This window comes from Ruditapes philippinarum, unplaced genomic scaffold (assembly GCF_026571515.1).
Source record: "Ruditapes philippinarum isolate M1 unplaced genomic scaffold, ASM2657151v2 ctg3841_1_1_1_1, whole genome shotgun sequence".
In the NCBI taxonomy this organism is placed as follows: domain Eukaryota; kingdom Metazoa; phylum Mollusca; class Bivalvia; order Venerida; family Veneridae; genus Ruditapes; species Ruditapes philippinarum.
The window spans coordinates 82,460-98,000 of record NW_026865493.1 but is presented as its reverse complement, the minus strand read 5'-3'; the positions used below and the strand labels follow the sequence as shown (position 1 = coordinate 98,000).

The following is a 15,541-nucleotide window of genomic DNA, read 5'->3' as shown; positions in this document are numbered from 1 at the left end:
GCGCCGACTATATGCTCCCCCCGAAATTTTTCGGGGAGCATAATAAATACACTTTGAATAATACCAAACAAACTATAGAGATGACTTGAATTGGGGTTCTAAAAAACTATTTTCTATCCCACTCCAAGTTGGGTCTATTTCTGTACAGGGGTGACAACTAAAATAATTCAAGGTCACATGATCACAAGAAAACAGACATGTTTACATCGGTAAATTAATGAAGAGAGAATTTATACACCTTTTTTTTTAATAATGACACAACAGATTATAAAATATAATTGATACACGACACATGCTTATTTAGAAGACAGAGCTTGAATAGGTCAAGATCATGTTTTCTTGCACTTGTTATCATTTAAGTGGCACAAATGACGGGTATAATTTACTGAAAGTGGAATTTGAGGATTCATATTTTTTTCATTTTACCTGGCAACTGAATTCCACGAATACACAATCTTACAGTTCACAAACCACCAAATTTATGCCCTGAAAATTAAATGATTTTGCAGTACCTTCAATACTTTGTGCTCTGGTAAACCAAAAACACAAACCTTTTCTTTAGACCTGCTATTACAGGTTTCCCTCACTAACTTATAATTATAGAAACTTATATATCTTTGCAACATTCTTTTGCAATAAAAGTACATAAAATGTTGAAATCATATCACAGCCTAATTAATTTTAACTTTAACAAGTGCAAAGCCCCAAGGAGCATAAGTACACATGCTGACCAACATTCTTGTAAACTTTCAGGCCTACAGGTCAAATACTTTTTGAGTAATGTGCAACACAAATTGAATATTGTAAATTTTTACTAAGTGAAGGGCAATAACTCAAACAAGAGCTGTCGATAGGACAGCAACGCTCGACTATTCTAAGTAAAGAAAAGGGTAAAATTTTTCTTTAAATCAATATTACAGATATAGGCCTTGGAGAGAGTCCTATTATGTTCTCAAAGAAGACTATAAAATTTCAACTTGTTTCAAAGCAATATGTCAATGGACTTTGAAAATATTTGAGGTATAACAAAAAAATTAATGTAAAATCTACAACGCCGTCGCTCGGGTGACTACAATAGCTCTACTTATTCTTATCAAATAGTCGAGCTAAAAATACTAATAATATCCACACGAAAATACCCATATGCACAATTACACATGTTGATCAACATGCTTGTAAGGTTTCATGACTCTAGGTCAAATACTTTTTTAGTTACGTGCGACACAAGTTAAAATTGGAAATTTTTACTAATTCAAGGGCAATAACTCTATAAATACTAAATATATCCACACAAAAATACCCAGGTGCACAACTTCACATGCTGATCAACATTCCTGTAAGGTTTCATGACTCAAGGTCAAATATTTTTCAAGTTACGTGCGACACAAGTTGAAAATTACAAATTTTTACTAAGTCAAGGGCAATAACTCCCCAGGTGAACAACTACACATGCTGATCAACATTCCTGTAAGGTTTCCTGACTGTAGGTCAATTACTTTTTGAGATACGTGCGACACAAAAAAGAGAACAGACAAGTGGACGGACAAGGGTAAATCTAATTGCACGCCCCCCCTAAAAACATTGCAGGAAACTGCAAGTACTGTCTCAACATGGAGGCTGCCATCTTTTTTTCTTGGCTATATCCCATACTGAATGGTTCTATTTCTTGAAATCAGTTGCTATCAAAATATTGTCATTTTCTTGGTTATTTTGAGTAAAGATATATATTTTGTATTTCTTATTATGAAAATGACTTGTATGGAGCCAAAGTGTGTCACAGATACACTATTATACCTATACTGTATTAAATTTCATACAAAAACCATTCACTACCATACATATTAGGAAGTTATACTGCAACTGCATGATGATAGTTTTTAAGGAGAAAACAAGATTGCATTTGAGAAAAATACTATGCCACCGCATTAATACAACACTAAATAGTAGTGTAGGAACAGATTTTTTTTGTTTCTATACAATTTTGAAGATTGTCATAATGCATAGATCCCTGACCTATCTAATTCTTAATATCAGATTAGTGGTTAAATCTGTTGTTAACTCAATAAAAGATCAGAGTAGGAATATATCAATGCAGTTGAGTCTAGTGAATTTGGTTGTGCCAAAGGTCATATTTCACACAGCCTAAATTTCATGACTACATCAAAGGACAACACAGTAAGACACTTGCTGAAATCAAAGTTCACTTTACTTTTTAGGGCGTTCTTTCCACAAAGTTGTGGAATGTGTGGGGACTGTGGCATAAAAATAGCCAGCTTTCCTTCAGTCAGGAGCTTCAACACCAAAATTTAAGTGTGTGCACAGTTTCTTAAAAATTCTCTATACTTTGTCATTTATGCGAAATTATTCTGGTGCACAAAGTTTTTATTAATTTATCTTTGAGGTTTTACGATTTTATCAAATAATCTGACATTAATTTTTGTGAAGTTCAAGTCTTGTTTTGATAAGAAACTTTATTGAGGGAACTTGAGATTGTAACTTAAAACAATATTTTTATGTGGATCTAACACAATGATTTTTGTGACATAATAGCTGACAGTTAATTTATATATTTGCTTGATTAAGCTGTTTAATAAAACTTTAGAAAAGGTATTTGTAACACAGTCACGGAGAGCAGTCATATAGGATAGTTGCTGTCAACATAAGAAAGGGGCATAGTTACAGGGTACCACCAAATGCAGGAGCTAAACAGTATTTTGTAAAAATTCATGCATTTTCAAATCAAATATTGCTTTTACCTCATTCTGTTACTGATAGAAGAGATCGCCATCATTACAACACAAACTTTTGTCTGAAAATGCCATCTGAAACTGTAATAATACTTAATAAAGAAATGGGTTAATACAGAATCAGATGTTTTAAAGAAATACCACAAAAGAAAAATGACTATATTATTAATATATTGGCCAAATTTTGTACCATGAATTGTTTAATAGGTATAGTAGCAGGAACTTTGCCCGAGGATTGAACTAAGGGCCACTGGATAAATAATCTGATGCTCTCTCTATTGAATGTCCAACTAAATACATCAGTTTAATAACAAAGTTTTAGAAAATTTCTTATAATTGAAACAAAAACATTGTTGAAGATCATTTTAAGCATTGAATTATTAAAGATTACGTTTAACAGCCACACTTATATTGCTGCAAAGTTATCACAATTTCAGCACATTTCAATAATTTGAGAGTACTTTACCCAGTTTTGTTTTGTTTGGTAGAAATTTGTTGATGGATAATGTCAAATCATGAAATGAAATAAACAAAATAGCCTGTCCAACATTATCACAACTTGAAACCTGAAAGCCCTTCAAATTATCCTATTATATAAATATTTGAATATTGTTTACTGGGTTCAAAATAGACACCATGCTATTTCTAATGTCTGGACAGATAAAAATTCTTATCAACAGTTATTAAATTCAATTAATGTCTCCCGTTATTTAACCCATTACTTCATATACACGCCTTTTAACGCCTTTTTCACCCCCCCCCCCTTTTTGTTGTCTCAAATGGTGAAAAAATGCATTATTTTGGCCCTTAACACTTGTTTTTGTTTGAGAAATGTTGTTAAAAAAAGTGACCACTTTTTCGGCGCGGCCCCCAAACCAAAAGATACATCAGGGGGTTGCCAGAAGGGGGATGTGCCCCCTTCTGTTTAAGGGGTTTGAAGGTGGGCGGAGTCCCCCTCATCGCCAAGAAAATTTTGGACTTGTGAGAGGCTATAAATGACCCCAGATTGATCATAAGGTAACGTCTAACCAACGCTGAAATGCATTTGACTCTATCTCAATCCATTGAGAAGTTGCAGCACTTTGAAATCAATTATGATGGAAAAAATCAACGCAAAATAGTGATTTTTGGCAATTTTGAGATGTCCCCTCGTTGCCATGGTAACAGGAAATTTAAGCCTGAGCATGTTGTTGCAAGGGCAATGGTCCAGTCAACATTTGTGCCAAGTTTGATTAGTGTTGAAGCAGTTTTTATAGTATTATAGCAATTTGAACTTGTAACGGGAGACTTTTCAATGAAAACAGCCATTTTTCACAAAATGCTCATGAAGCAATGGGTTAATGAAAAAAATAAAAAAATCTACAAAACAACAATTTTTCTTCAAATTTATATGACAGGCCATGTTTAAACATGGAAAAACGCAATTTAGAGTATATTCAAGTATTTTCATCATTTTCTGTTAACCCATTACTTCATATACACGCCTTTTAACGCCTTTTTCACCCCCCCCCTTTTTGTTGTCTCAAATGGTGAAAAAATGCATTATTTTGGCCCTTAACCCTTGTTTTTGTTTGAGAAATGTTGTTAAAAAAAGTGACCACTTTTTCGGCGCGGCCCCCCAACCAATAGATACATCAGGGGGTTGCCAGAAGGGGGATGTGCCCATGGTAACAGGAAATTTAAGCCTGAGCATGTTGTTGCAAGCACAGGGACCCAGCACAGTGTTGGGATAGTGTAAAAAAGTATTTTAAAAAAAATATATATATTGTATATATAATATATAGACTATTATATATACAGTATAAATTTTTTTCTAGAATTACTTTTTTTACACTATCCCAACACTGTGCCGGGTCCCTTTGGTTGCAAGGGCAATGGTCCAGTCAACATTTGTGCCAAGTTTGATTAGTGTTGGAGCAGTTTTTATAGAATTATAGCAATTTGAACTTGTAACGGGAGACTTTTCAATGAAAACAGCCATTTTTAACAAAATGCTCATGAAGTAATGGGTTAAGAGTGATAAATTCTTACCTGTACTTTCTTCACGTTTCATAATAACATGGATTATAAAATCTGTCTGAATAGTTGGTCAAGGGATCAAAATATGAGTTGTCTCCCTTCCACTGATTATACATGTATATGTAACTTCTCCTTCTCAATCCTGAAGTCAAGTAATAGATTATGTACACATATTTTTTACATATTTTTTATACTTTTGATATAATCTTGTAAGGGATTTGTTTCATGTAACATCTTTAATGATACTGCGAATTCACTTTGTAGTATTCGTAGGTTTTCTTATCCGAATACCCGTCCACCTGCATTAATGCAGGGAACCAGTCCCTCCCCAGTGACGTCACTTCCTTATCCGTTCTTCCTGCTGAAATTGAACCTGTTGGTATTCACTGAGAAGAAAGATATCCTTGCAATCATCCGAAGTGTGCGACTTTAACAGTTTGCCTGCGGCTGATATTATTGAGTAGCATCTTTATTTAGGTGAGTAATACTTTATTGGCGCTGCGAGCAGCCAAATATTGCAAGATTTTTGCAATTTATCCCAACCTATAAAAAGTTCGGGAAATTTTGCCCGCCATATTACCACGTGAAATAAAGTGATTTATTGACGATTGTATCATTAAAAATATTACTTCATTTCTTTAGTTTCATCCCGAAATTAATTTTTAATTTCGAATTTTAATTTTTTATGGTCTTTTGAGACATTTTCAAATTATTATAATTTGTAAATACTCCGTGCATTATTTTCGGCCGAAATTTATTTCTTTTTGGCCATTATCAATATATATATATATTCTTTATCATTTTAGAATTTAATACATCGTTTGAATCGTCAACTCGTCTTTTCACGTATACCCGACCTGTCTTTGACAGTGTTGGGTACCTCCACACTTGCCAAGCAAGCCCTGTCCTGTTTCTAGTGTTTCCATTCCTGTCAAATCTTCGACAGAGACGGAAGAGCAACAGAACCATATACAGCAATCCCCTTCAATGTAAGCTTTTAATTTTTCTGTGTTCAATCATTGTTATGTTTAAATAACAAAGTAAATTGTGTAATCACTGTGTTGTAACCTGTACAAGAGTTAAACTACATATTTCCAAAGAAATTAATAGTCATATTTATATTGCATATACATTACATTTATAAACATTATTTTTCAAATTAATAGTTTCCGGTCATATTATTGATATAATAAAACTGGATATTTATCACAGGAAATAAATAATTAATATAGAATCTACATATTAATATTGAATAGTCTGCCTCACATTCTCAGAAATCCCAGTGTAAATAAAATCAGTAGTAAATATCTAAAATGGGGGTGGTAGATTTAGATACCACAACTATTGATGAGTTGGTCCTGCTGCCACGGGTAGGGGAAAAAATTGGTTTAAAAATAATAGCAATACGAGAAGATTTTGGGAGGGTCCCTTTAAATGAATTAATGGGAATTAAAGGGTTTCGACCTACAAAAGATTTTTGGGAAATAGCTGTATTTTCCAAAATGCCTGAAGATGAACAACAATTGTTAAGGAATAAATTTCTAAAAGAAATGATGACATTATCCGATGAAGGTTCAGATGATGATAGCAAAAAACAACCAGAACAAGCTGAAGACAGTATTTTTGGTGACCCTATATCTGCACCGCAAATACCAGATACAAAAATTGAAGAACCAAGAGGTCGAACTAGTCCTCAAAATAAACAAGGCAGTCCCCAACAGGGACAAACTAGTCCGCAGCAACAAAAGCCAGATTGGTTTCAAAATACAGTGGTTGCTATTGATGATAGAAATGCTAAACACACCCACAGGGGGACCCGTTCAAAAACAACCCAAAATTTACCAGAATCAGGGCGTAGAAGGGGAGATTATACTAATTTTAATTCACCTGAAAGTGAAACTTCAGTACAAACAGTCTTATCCCAAATGCAAAATATGTTAAAGACTACTTTAGATACTGTGGTTCAAAGACCGCAGATCTATTCACAATTCCCACCACAAGCATATGGCTACCAATTTGCTAACCCAGAACAATTTCAATTTAGACCTTATCCAAGACCACAAGATGGGGGGTATGGTAGGCGTGATAATGTTTCTGGGGGGAGGGGAAGAAGTGAGTATAGATATGATACTGGAGACGATTATTCATCAAGGCGTATGGAGGGGGGTGAACGAAGTAGGGAGGATTATTTGTATAGTTTTGATACGGATGATCGCTCAACGAGGCGTGATGATAGGGGAAGCAGAGAATTTCGCTCTGATGATAGGGGAAGCAGAGAATTTCGCTCTGATGATAGGGGAAGCAGAGAATTTCGCTCCGATGATAGGGGGAGAAGAGATTCACATTCTGATGATAGGGGGAGCAGAGATTTTCGCCGTGAAAGACCTAGATTGAGTCAGTTACCCAAATCTTTAACGTTTAATGGAAAGGGGAGTTGGAAAGCATTCCAAAGCAAATTTAAAAAATACGCAAGCATTAATGAGTGGACCGAAGATGAAAAACTGGATTATTTATGTATGAGCCTGACCGATTCAGCAAGTGAGTACTATGCTCTGGTTATGGATAGGGATCCTGAGTTAGATTATGACCAATTGATTGAGAAGATGGAACGTCGGTTTGGGTACCAAGAATTACCCGAGACGGCGATGATTAAATTTTCCAATGCATGTCAAGATAAAAATGAGCTTTTAGATGAGTGGGCTGATAGAATCCTTACATTAGCGACAAAAGCGTTTCGAAATCTTCCAGATGAACACATGAATAGTCAAGCAATTCTGCGGTTCTGTCATGGATTGAATGACAAGGCTGCAGGTGAGAGTGTAGCAAATATGAGACCTAGCACCATGGATGACGCTATTGATAAAGTAAAATGGGCTAAATATACTAGAGGATTAGTATATAATAAAAGAGAAACTGCATCTAAGGGGTCAGTTCAGGAGGTGGAAGTGGCAGCCGTTTCTGCACCGTCTGAGAATCGAGATAAATCCAATATCAGGTTTTCGAGAGTTGATGAAGTAGAAAAAAGATTAAGTCGTATAGAATCAAGGTTTGATAAGATGGAGGACACAGTAAATAACCTCGCGAAGGAAGTAAGAAGATCATTAAGACGATATTCGCCATCCCCTTCCCGAAGTCCGTCCGATAGCAGGTGCTACAATTGTGGTAAGTGGGGTCATTTTCAGAGAGATTGTGGGCGTACCACAGTACGAAGACGCCGTGAATCACAGTCTCCTTCGAAATCGCCGTGTCACAATTGTAAGAAAATCGGTCATTGGAAACAAGATTGCCCTGAACTGAAGAAAGATGATAAAAAGCGAACAGAGAAAAAGGTAGCTTTCGTTCAACATGATTTAAACGACAGTGGGTCGGAGGAATGGGAGGCCTAACTTCGACCCGGCAAGATAAAGAGGGCCTTGGGGAGGTTGAGGAAATAGTAATAAATCAACTGGGAAAGACAGGAGCCTTGTTTAAGATAGAAACGTATGTTGAAGGTATTAAGATAGGAGCTGTTATAGATACTGCAGCACAGGTAACAATTATCTCGTCCAATTTCTTTGAAAATCTAAAACAACAAAGATTTATTCCTATCGTAAAGAAAGTTACACTAAAAACTGCGGGTAAAGATCTCCATATGCAAGGTTTAATTGTTGGGCCGTTAAAAATAAAAAATAGGAAAGTGTACCTTTGAGGAGTCTATTTATGTAGCACCAATAAGCAATGATATGCTTCTGGGAAAAGATTTGATGGTCAAACATGGCACTTACATCAATATCCCGGATGCATACATTCAGATTGCAGGTCAAAGAATTAAAATGACAGATAATATTGAGGAAGGGGTGCCGGAAGTGTCAAAAGTAACAGTATTGCATACTATAAAAATTCCGCCAAAATCAGGAGCAATGATCCCATGTAGGGTAAAAGGTGATTTAGGAACTTACTATGTAGAAGGGGAAGGTTTTAAAAATTTACTTGTTCCTAGGTTGGTACAATCAGGGGAGTTTGTGCAAATTAACGCCATTAATTTGTCTAATCATAATGTAAAATTAAAGCAAAACGATTGTCTAGGACAAGCCGAAAAAGTCTGTATAGCACCTACAGTTCCCCCTGAATATTTGAATAAAAACAAGGTAAATAAGGCAAAGGGTATCCCCAATATTGAATTACCCGTTCATCTTTCTGACCTTTATGAGAGATCAGTGGGAAATTTAAATAGTACAGAAAAGAAAGATCTAAAGGCATTACTTGTAGAGTATCAAGATGTGTTCGCGACAGATGAATTTGATTTAGGCAATTTCTCAGCTCTTGAACATGAAATTGATACAGGGGATGCAAGGCCTATAAAGCAAAAAGTTCGTAGGACACCAATGGCTTTTGTTCAAGAGGAAGAAGGTCATTTGAACAAAATGTTGAAAGCGGGTGTTATTAGACCGTCGTATTCAGATTGGTCTTCGAGCCCAGTATTGATCCGGAAACGTGATGGATCAGTACGGTGGTGTGTTGATTATAGAGGGTTGAATGATCTAACAAAGAAAGATGTATATCCTTTGCCCCTGGTTGAAGATTGTACGGATATGTTGTCTGGTAAAAGATGGTTTTCGAAGTTAGACGCAAATTCCGCATACTGGCAAATAAGCATAAAAGAAGGTGACCGTAAAAAGACCGCTTTTAGTACTAAGTATGGGTTATATGAGTTTGTAAAAATGGCGTTTGGCTTGTGCAATGCTCCGGCCACTTTCTCAAGAGTTGTGAATTTGGTCTTGCAAGGGTTGACATGGGACACTGTGTTAGCTTTCTTGGACGATATCCTGGCCATGGGTAAAGATTTTAATGATCATTTGCGTACCCTTCAAATCATTTTCCAACGTTTTAGAAAATATCAATTGAAACTCAAACCGAAAAAATGTGTATTATTTCAACGTAAAGTAGAGTTTTTAGGACGCTGGGTAGGGCCTGCTGGTTTAGAAGTATCAGACACAGATGTAAAAGTAGTTAACGAATGGCCGGTCCCGAAATCTTCCAAAGATGTGGAGAAGTTTTTGGGACTAGTGAATTATCATAGAATGTTCATCAATCACTTTGCTGAACGTTCACGTCCTCTATATCAATTAACAGGGAAAAATAAGTTCATATGGGGAAAAGAACAAGAGCTGGCTTTTCTTGATTTAAAATCAGCTTTGGTTACAGCCCCAGTACTTGGTTTACCCAACAATTATGACCCTTATATCCTAGATACAGATGCTTCGGATCTAGCAATCGGGGGGGTCTTAATACAAGTACAAAATGACGAGCCCAGAGTGATTTCTTATGGTTCATATGCCCTGACCAAAGAGCAACGTAAATATTGCACTACACGGAAGGAACTTCTTGCTGTAGTACGGTTTACAAGACAGTACCGCCATTATTTATTAGGGAGGAGATTTACTCTTCGCACGGACCATAGCAGCCTTACCTGGTTAATGCGTTTCAAAGAGCCCCAAGGTCAAATAGCTAGATGGCTAGAAGAATTGAGTCAATATGACATGCTTTTGCAACATCGTGCCGGCAATAAACATGCAAATGCCGATGCTCTATCTAGAATCGTCCAAGAGCAAAACAAATGCGACGAATATAGCCTGGGAGATTCTCTTCAAGAATTGCCGTGTAATGGTTGCCATTATTGTCAACGCGCATATCAAAATTGGGGGAGGTTTGCGGAGGATGTTGATTTTGCAGTGCCTTTGACAAAAACAACAAATAAATTGAACAAACATAATCGGGTATGGGATCCAGGGATATCTCCTGTCAATCCAGAGGTTAATATTACCACTGCAGTTAATTCATCCCAATTTGAGAGTAAATTATTTAGGGAAATATGCCAACTTTTAGGAATCAATAAAAAACGAACCACTGCTTATAGACCCTCTGCAAACGGACAAATAGAAAGATATAACAGAACATTAATGGATGCCGTACGCTGTTTCGTAGACAAAAAGCAAGACGTATGGGATGAATGTTTGCCTCAAATTGCAGGTGCCTTACGATCTTCAGTCTGCCGAAGCACTGGCTTTACACCAAATAAACTAATGTTGGGCAGGGAGGTCGTGATGCCCTTAGAATTAGTATACCCTTCTCCGAAAATTCATTTTGAGTCTAGTCATGAATATGTTTCAAATTTACAAGATACCATTAAAGAAGCTCATGAAATAGCTAGAAATACATTAAGGTCAGAACAAATGGTCTCTAAGCGTGATTATGATACCCGTTTAAATATGAAACAGTATGAGGTAGGAGATAAAGTTTTTATATTAAATTCCGCTACTAAAAAAGGGAAGTCCAAAAAGTTATCACATCAGTGGGACGGTCCAGGGTTAATAATACAACGTATATCACCCTATCTTTATCGAGTTCGATCAAGAAAATCAATTAAGATTATCAATCATGATAGAATAAAATTGTGTAAAGTGGAAAAAATACCCTCATGGATGGTAAGTGAACTCAAAAATCTAAAAAGTCATCAAACTGATAAACTTTATTGCCTTTGTAAAAAGCCAGATGACGGCTCATTTATGATCGGGTGTGATTGGTGTGATGACTGGTTTCATGGCAGATGTGTTGGAATCACCGAAAGCCAAAGTGAAAATATATCAAAATATAAATGTCCAAAATGTGAGGCAGACGATGATGACAACTAGGGACGGGAACATACATGTTTTTACGGTTGATTTTTCAGAATGCCCAGGAGTCGGAGTTCATCAAGCTCCCCCCATGAAAGTCCGAAAAGGGGGTGGAGGAAGATTCCTGATACATTTGCCCGGGTGGTTAGGGAAATTAAGCAGGCCACTCAGGAGGGAAGGCTCTGGGGAAATCCCCGGGACCTTATCAACCAACTTGGGGTGGTGTCCTTGTCCCAAGAGGAGTTGCAAGATATTGTCTATGGGCAATATCAAATTGCTGAGATTAAAAAGGATCATCGATTTGTTAGGCAGCTCCGATACCGAGCTGACTTAATCTTAGAGCGGAGCTTTGTGGCTAATAAGCTCTCGGGGAGGGGCAAGGCAAGGCCATTGGGACAAAGAGTGGTGGAGAATATCTCTAGTCCCTGTGGGCGAGGACGTAGGGCAGTGACAAGTACTGTCACTAACCCTAGTCATGATTGCCATATGCCCCCTCTTGAGCTGGCACAAGATTTTCCCCCACTCTCCTCTCACGAGGATGAACGGGGGTTGTCTTTGCCACAGGTACAAAGTCTCCCTCTACAGCGGCCACAAGAGTGTTCCCCATTCCCCTCTCACGAGGATGAACGGGGGTTGTCCCAGTCCCAATCCCCAGCAATTCTCCCACTTTTCCCTCAGGAGAATGAGCTAAATCCTCCTATAAGGAGCCTTCTAGATCTAGATATCCCTGTGCCTGCCAGGTTCGCTGGGCGATTACAGGGGAGAAGTATCTTGGATCTTCCGATACAGGAGGATCAGGCCCTGCCCATGCCTGCCAGGTTCGCTGGGCGATTACAGGGGAGAAGTATATTGGATCTCCCGATAGAGGAGGATCAGGCCCTGCCTGAGGCCCTCATTTCCCTTCCAGAAGAGCCGATTCCGGTGCACATTTTGGTGGAACCAAGAAACATTCAGGCAGATGTAACCTGGGAAGATCAGGAATGCCCTACGGTCAGACCAGAAGACAAGAACCGCGAGGTAAAAGTTACCACGAGAGTTTTTTACAGGTCTGATCGAATGCATGGTCGACCAGATTCCACTAATAACCAGAATCCCTCTGCCGGAGGATCAGTTTGGGCTAGGCTGGGTGCTAATAGGGCCAATCCAAGCTCACACAGTCCTGCCCAAGAGGAAAGCAATAAGGAGTGTAAGGTTCGCTGGAGAAAAGATTCAAGGTGTCCGGTACGCGGATGCTCCACATTTGCCAGACACCTCAAGGCCCATGTGATGTCTAAACATTTACCTGTGCGTTTTCGCTCAGAGGCCCTTCACGGATGCTCCTGGTATAGGGAACAACTTACTTCTCTCCAGGAGCTTGCTTTCATGCTCACTGGGGAGAGGGATGTGTACCTACTCCTGAAATTTGTTCAGAGCCAAGGCTTCATTGTGCCTTATAATTCTCATATTCTTGTTGATGACAAGTATTGGATGGCTTCTGTCTCAAGGCAGCAGGGGTGGGCGGAGGTGGAGTATTCACTCCATCCGCCAAATTCCCCGGCAGTTTTGATGCATTGGCGGGTTCTGGCCTGGCTTTTGCAATTTCTGTCCCCTGCCCAGAGGACAGAGTTCCATGAGCTTGACAGGGACCAATCTTGTCAAAACCTTAGAAGAGGAGAGTTCATTGTGGTAGATGAAGTCTTCAGTGATGAAGATGAGCAACCAGCTTCACCTGCCAGAGAGGAGCCGGTTCTAGAGAAACCAGCTCCTCCTACAAGAGTGGAGCCGGTAAGGAATCAACCAGCCTTTCCTGCCAGAGAGGAGCCGGTTCTTGAGAAACCAGCCCCTCCTACAAGAGAAGAGCCGGTGAGGAATTGCAATCAAGTCGCAGCCTTCGACAGTCACTTTCACCTGGATAGGACTGCTAGTTGGCTGCAACGGAATCAAGACCTTGAAGAGATTCTTCATGTGGATATCGGTGGTCCTCCGGAGTTTCCATTGAATGTGTCTGGGGGGGTTGCGGTGTATTGTGACCCGGCCAGCTTCCCCTCTGAGTTAATTCTGGACCGCATTCCGAGAGGTTTTGGGATAGCTATGGGAATTCATCCCAAGCAATCTCATCAGTTCTCGGAGAGCTTGCTAGATAACATCAGGCAACGTCTCGGAAATTCCAGGGTTGTAGCCATGGGGGAGGTTGGATTAGACTTCACAGCCCCCGAGGGTACATGGTCTTTTCAAGAGCATGTGCTCATTAGAATGTTGTCTTTGGCCCCGTCCTCTATGCCTGTCATACTGCATTTGAGAGATGGGGAGCATGGAAATGCATATCTCAAAGGATATGATATCCTTATGAGAAATTCCGCCCCAGTGCAAAAAGTGCATCTCCACTGTTTTGCAGGTAGCGCCGAAGCGGTAATTATGTGGAACCAAAGGTTCCCAAATTGTTACTTTGGCTTAACTGCATTAGTAAGAAACTTTAATACTGGGCAGCGGGAAGCACTCCAAAGGATTCTATGGGACCGCATTCTTTTGGAGACTGACTCGCCATATTTCCGGGGAATTCTTACCAACACCCCGAGATATATCGGAGATACTGCCCTTCTTGTAGCGGAAATCCGAGGGTGCTCTGTGGAAGAGATATGTTCCCAGAGTTTGGAGAATGGGAGAAGATTGTATAACCTTTAAAGAGATCATAAGATTCCCCGAATAGATTTAATAGTAATCTAGTTGGGGTTGTTTGTCAGTTAATGGTCAAAGGGGTATCCCGAGTGGATTTAATAATAATCCAGTTGGGTTCAGTCCCTTTAATTAAAATTTGTCAAAATATCAGTTAATCGGATTTATTGATAATCCAAGCTAGGTTCAGTCTTTTGTTAAAATATGCTTCCAAACCTGGAAATAATAATAGTGTTTAAAGGCTATAATGTTATTCCCTAGATCCCTAAAAATGTCCAAGCTTGGACAACACCCATGCTAACGGCCAGGGATTTCATATAACCTAAACCCTTAATGAAACCTTCTTATAAAGTGGGGAGGAGTGTAGTATTCGTAGGTTTTCTTATCCGAATACCAGTCCACCTGCATTAATGCAGGGAACCAGTCCCTCCCCAGTGACGTCACTTCCTTATCCGTTCTTCCTGCTGAAATTGAACCTGTTGGTATTCACTGAGAAGAAAGATATCCTTGCAATCATCCGAAGTGTGCGACTTTTACAGTTTGCCTGCGGCTGATATTATTGAGTTTCATCTTTGTTTAGGTGAGTAATACTTTAATACACTCACGTTACTTCAGACAGTGAGAGGTAGAGGAACATTCGACCGATGCGCAGGAAAGTTAGCATAAAGTCATTCATATAATATATTATTTCTAATGTTTTCAAGACAGTCATGTAAACCTGCTTTACGTTGTTTTATTCGATTTTCTTTCGTATTTGAAAGTTAAACGATTGTTCCGTTAATATGTTTTCGGAACTATTTATCATTTAATGTGCAATATAATGTTGTTATATATCGGGAAAATATGGCATATTCCCCATAGTATTTCTTTATAACTATTGCTTGTTTCCTGCCTGATATGTTCCAGACATTAAATCATTACGGTTATATAAATGCAGATAGGATCTTCAAACATTCAACTCACATAGAAAAATCATCATTTTGACCGTTTATATGTCGATAAGTCTATGATGTAACGAATAACAATTATATCCTGCATTTTTTCTGTCAAGAACTTATAGGGAAAAGCAAACATATTTTGTAATATGTTGACACATTTGTAATTATATTGTAAATGATATTAAGTAAGCAATTAATCCTGTAAAACTGATCTTCCTAGCATTCTATCAGTGCAAAGCTATATTTAATATCAAATTAAAAAAAACGTACTTCAAAACATGTTTGTACATAATACTTATTTTTGCTGAGATTGTGAAATTTTGTTACATGTATTATCATATTGGAAAACGGTCTACATGAAAAAAAATCCTAAAACAATTACTAAATTTTTATTCCGTTACAGAAAGTCGTCGATACATCACTTAATGGTTATTCACAAAACAATCAAACAAAATGGTTTTATTTGCCATGTTATAGCAAAATTAGAAAACTTTATTTCTATGTAAGGGCAGATGTTTTACCAACTCTTGTT

The 15,541-nt window shown here is 38.1% G+C and overlaps 1 protein-coding gene across 1 annotated transcript; it reads left to right on the top strand.

Annotated features, from left to right (window-relative positions):
• Positions 1 to 5,030: 5,030 nt before the first annotated feature.
• Positions 5,031 to 14,661, top strand: LOC132729361 (uncharacterized). Its single transcript, XM_060715130.1, has 3 exons — positions 5,031 to 5,243; positions 5,573 to 5,755; positions 11,476 to 14,661. The coding sequence occupies exon 3, from the start codon at positions 11,477 to 11,479 to the stop codon at positions 14,078 to 14,080; it is 2,604 nt and encodes an 867-aa protein (XP_060571113.1). The 5' UTR covers positions 5,031 to 5,243; positions 5,573 to 5,755; position 11,476; the 3' UTR covers positions 14,081 to 14,661.
• The last annotated feature ends 880 nt before the right edge of the window (positions 14,662 to 15,541 follow it).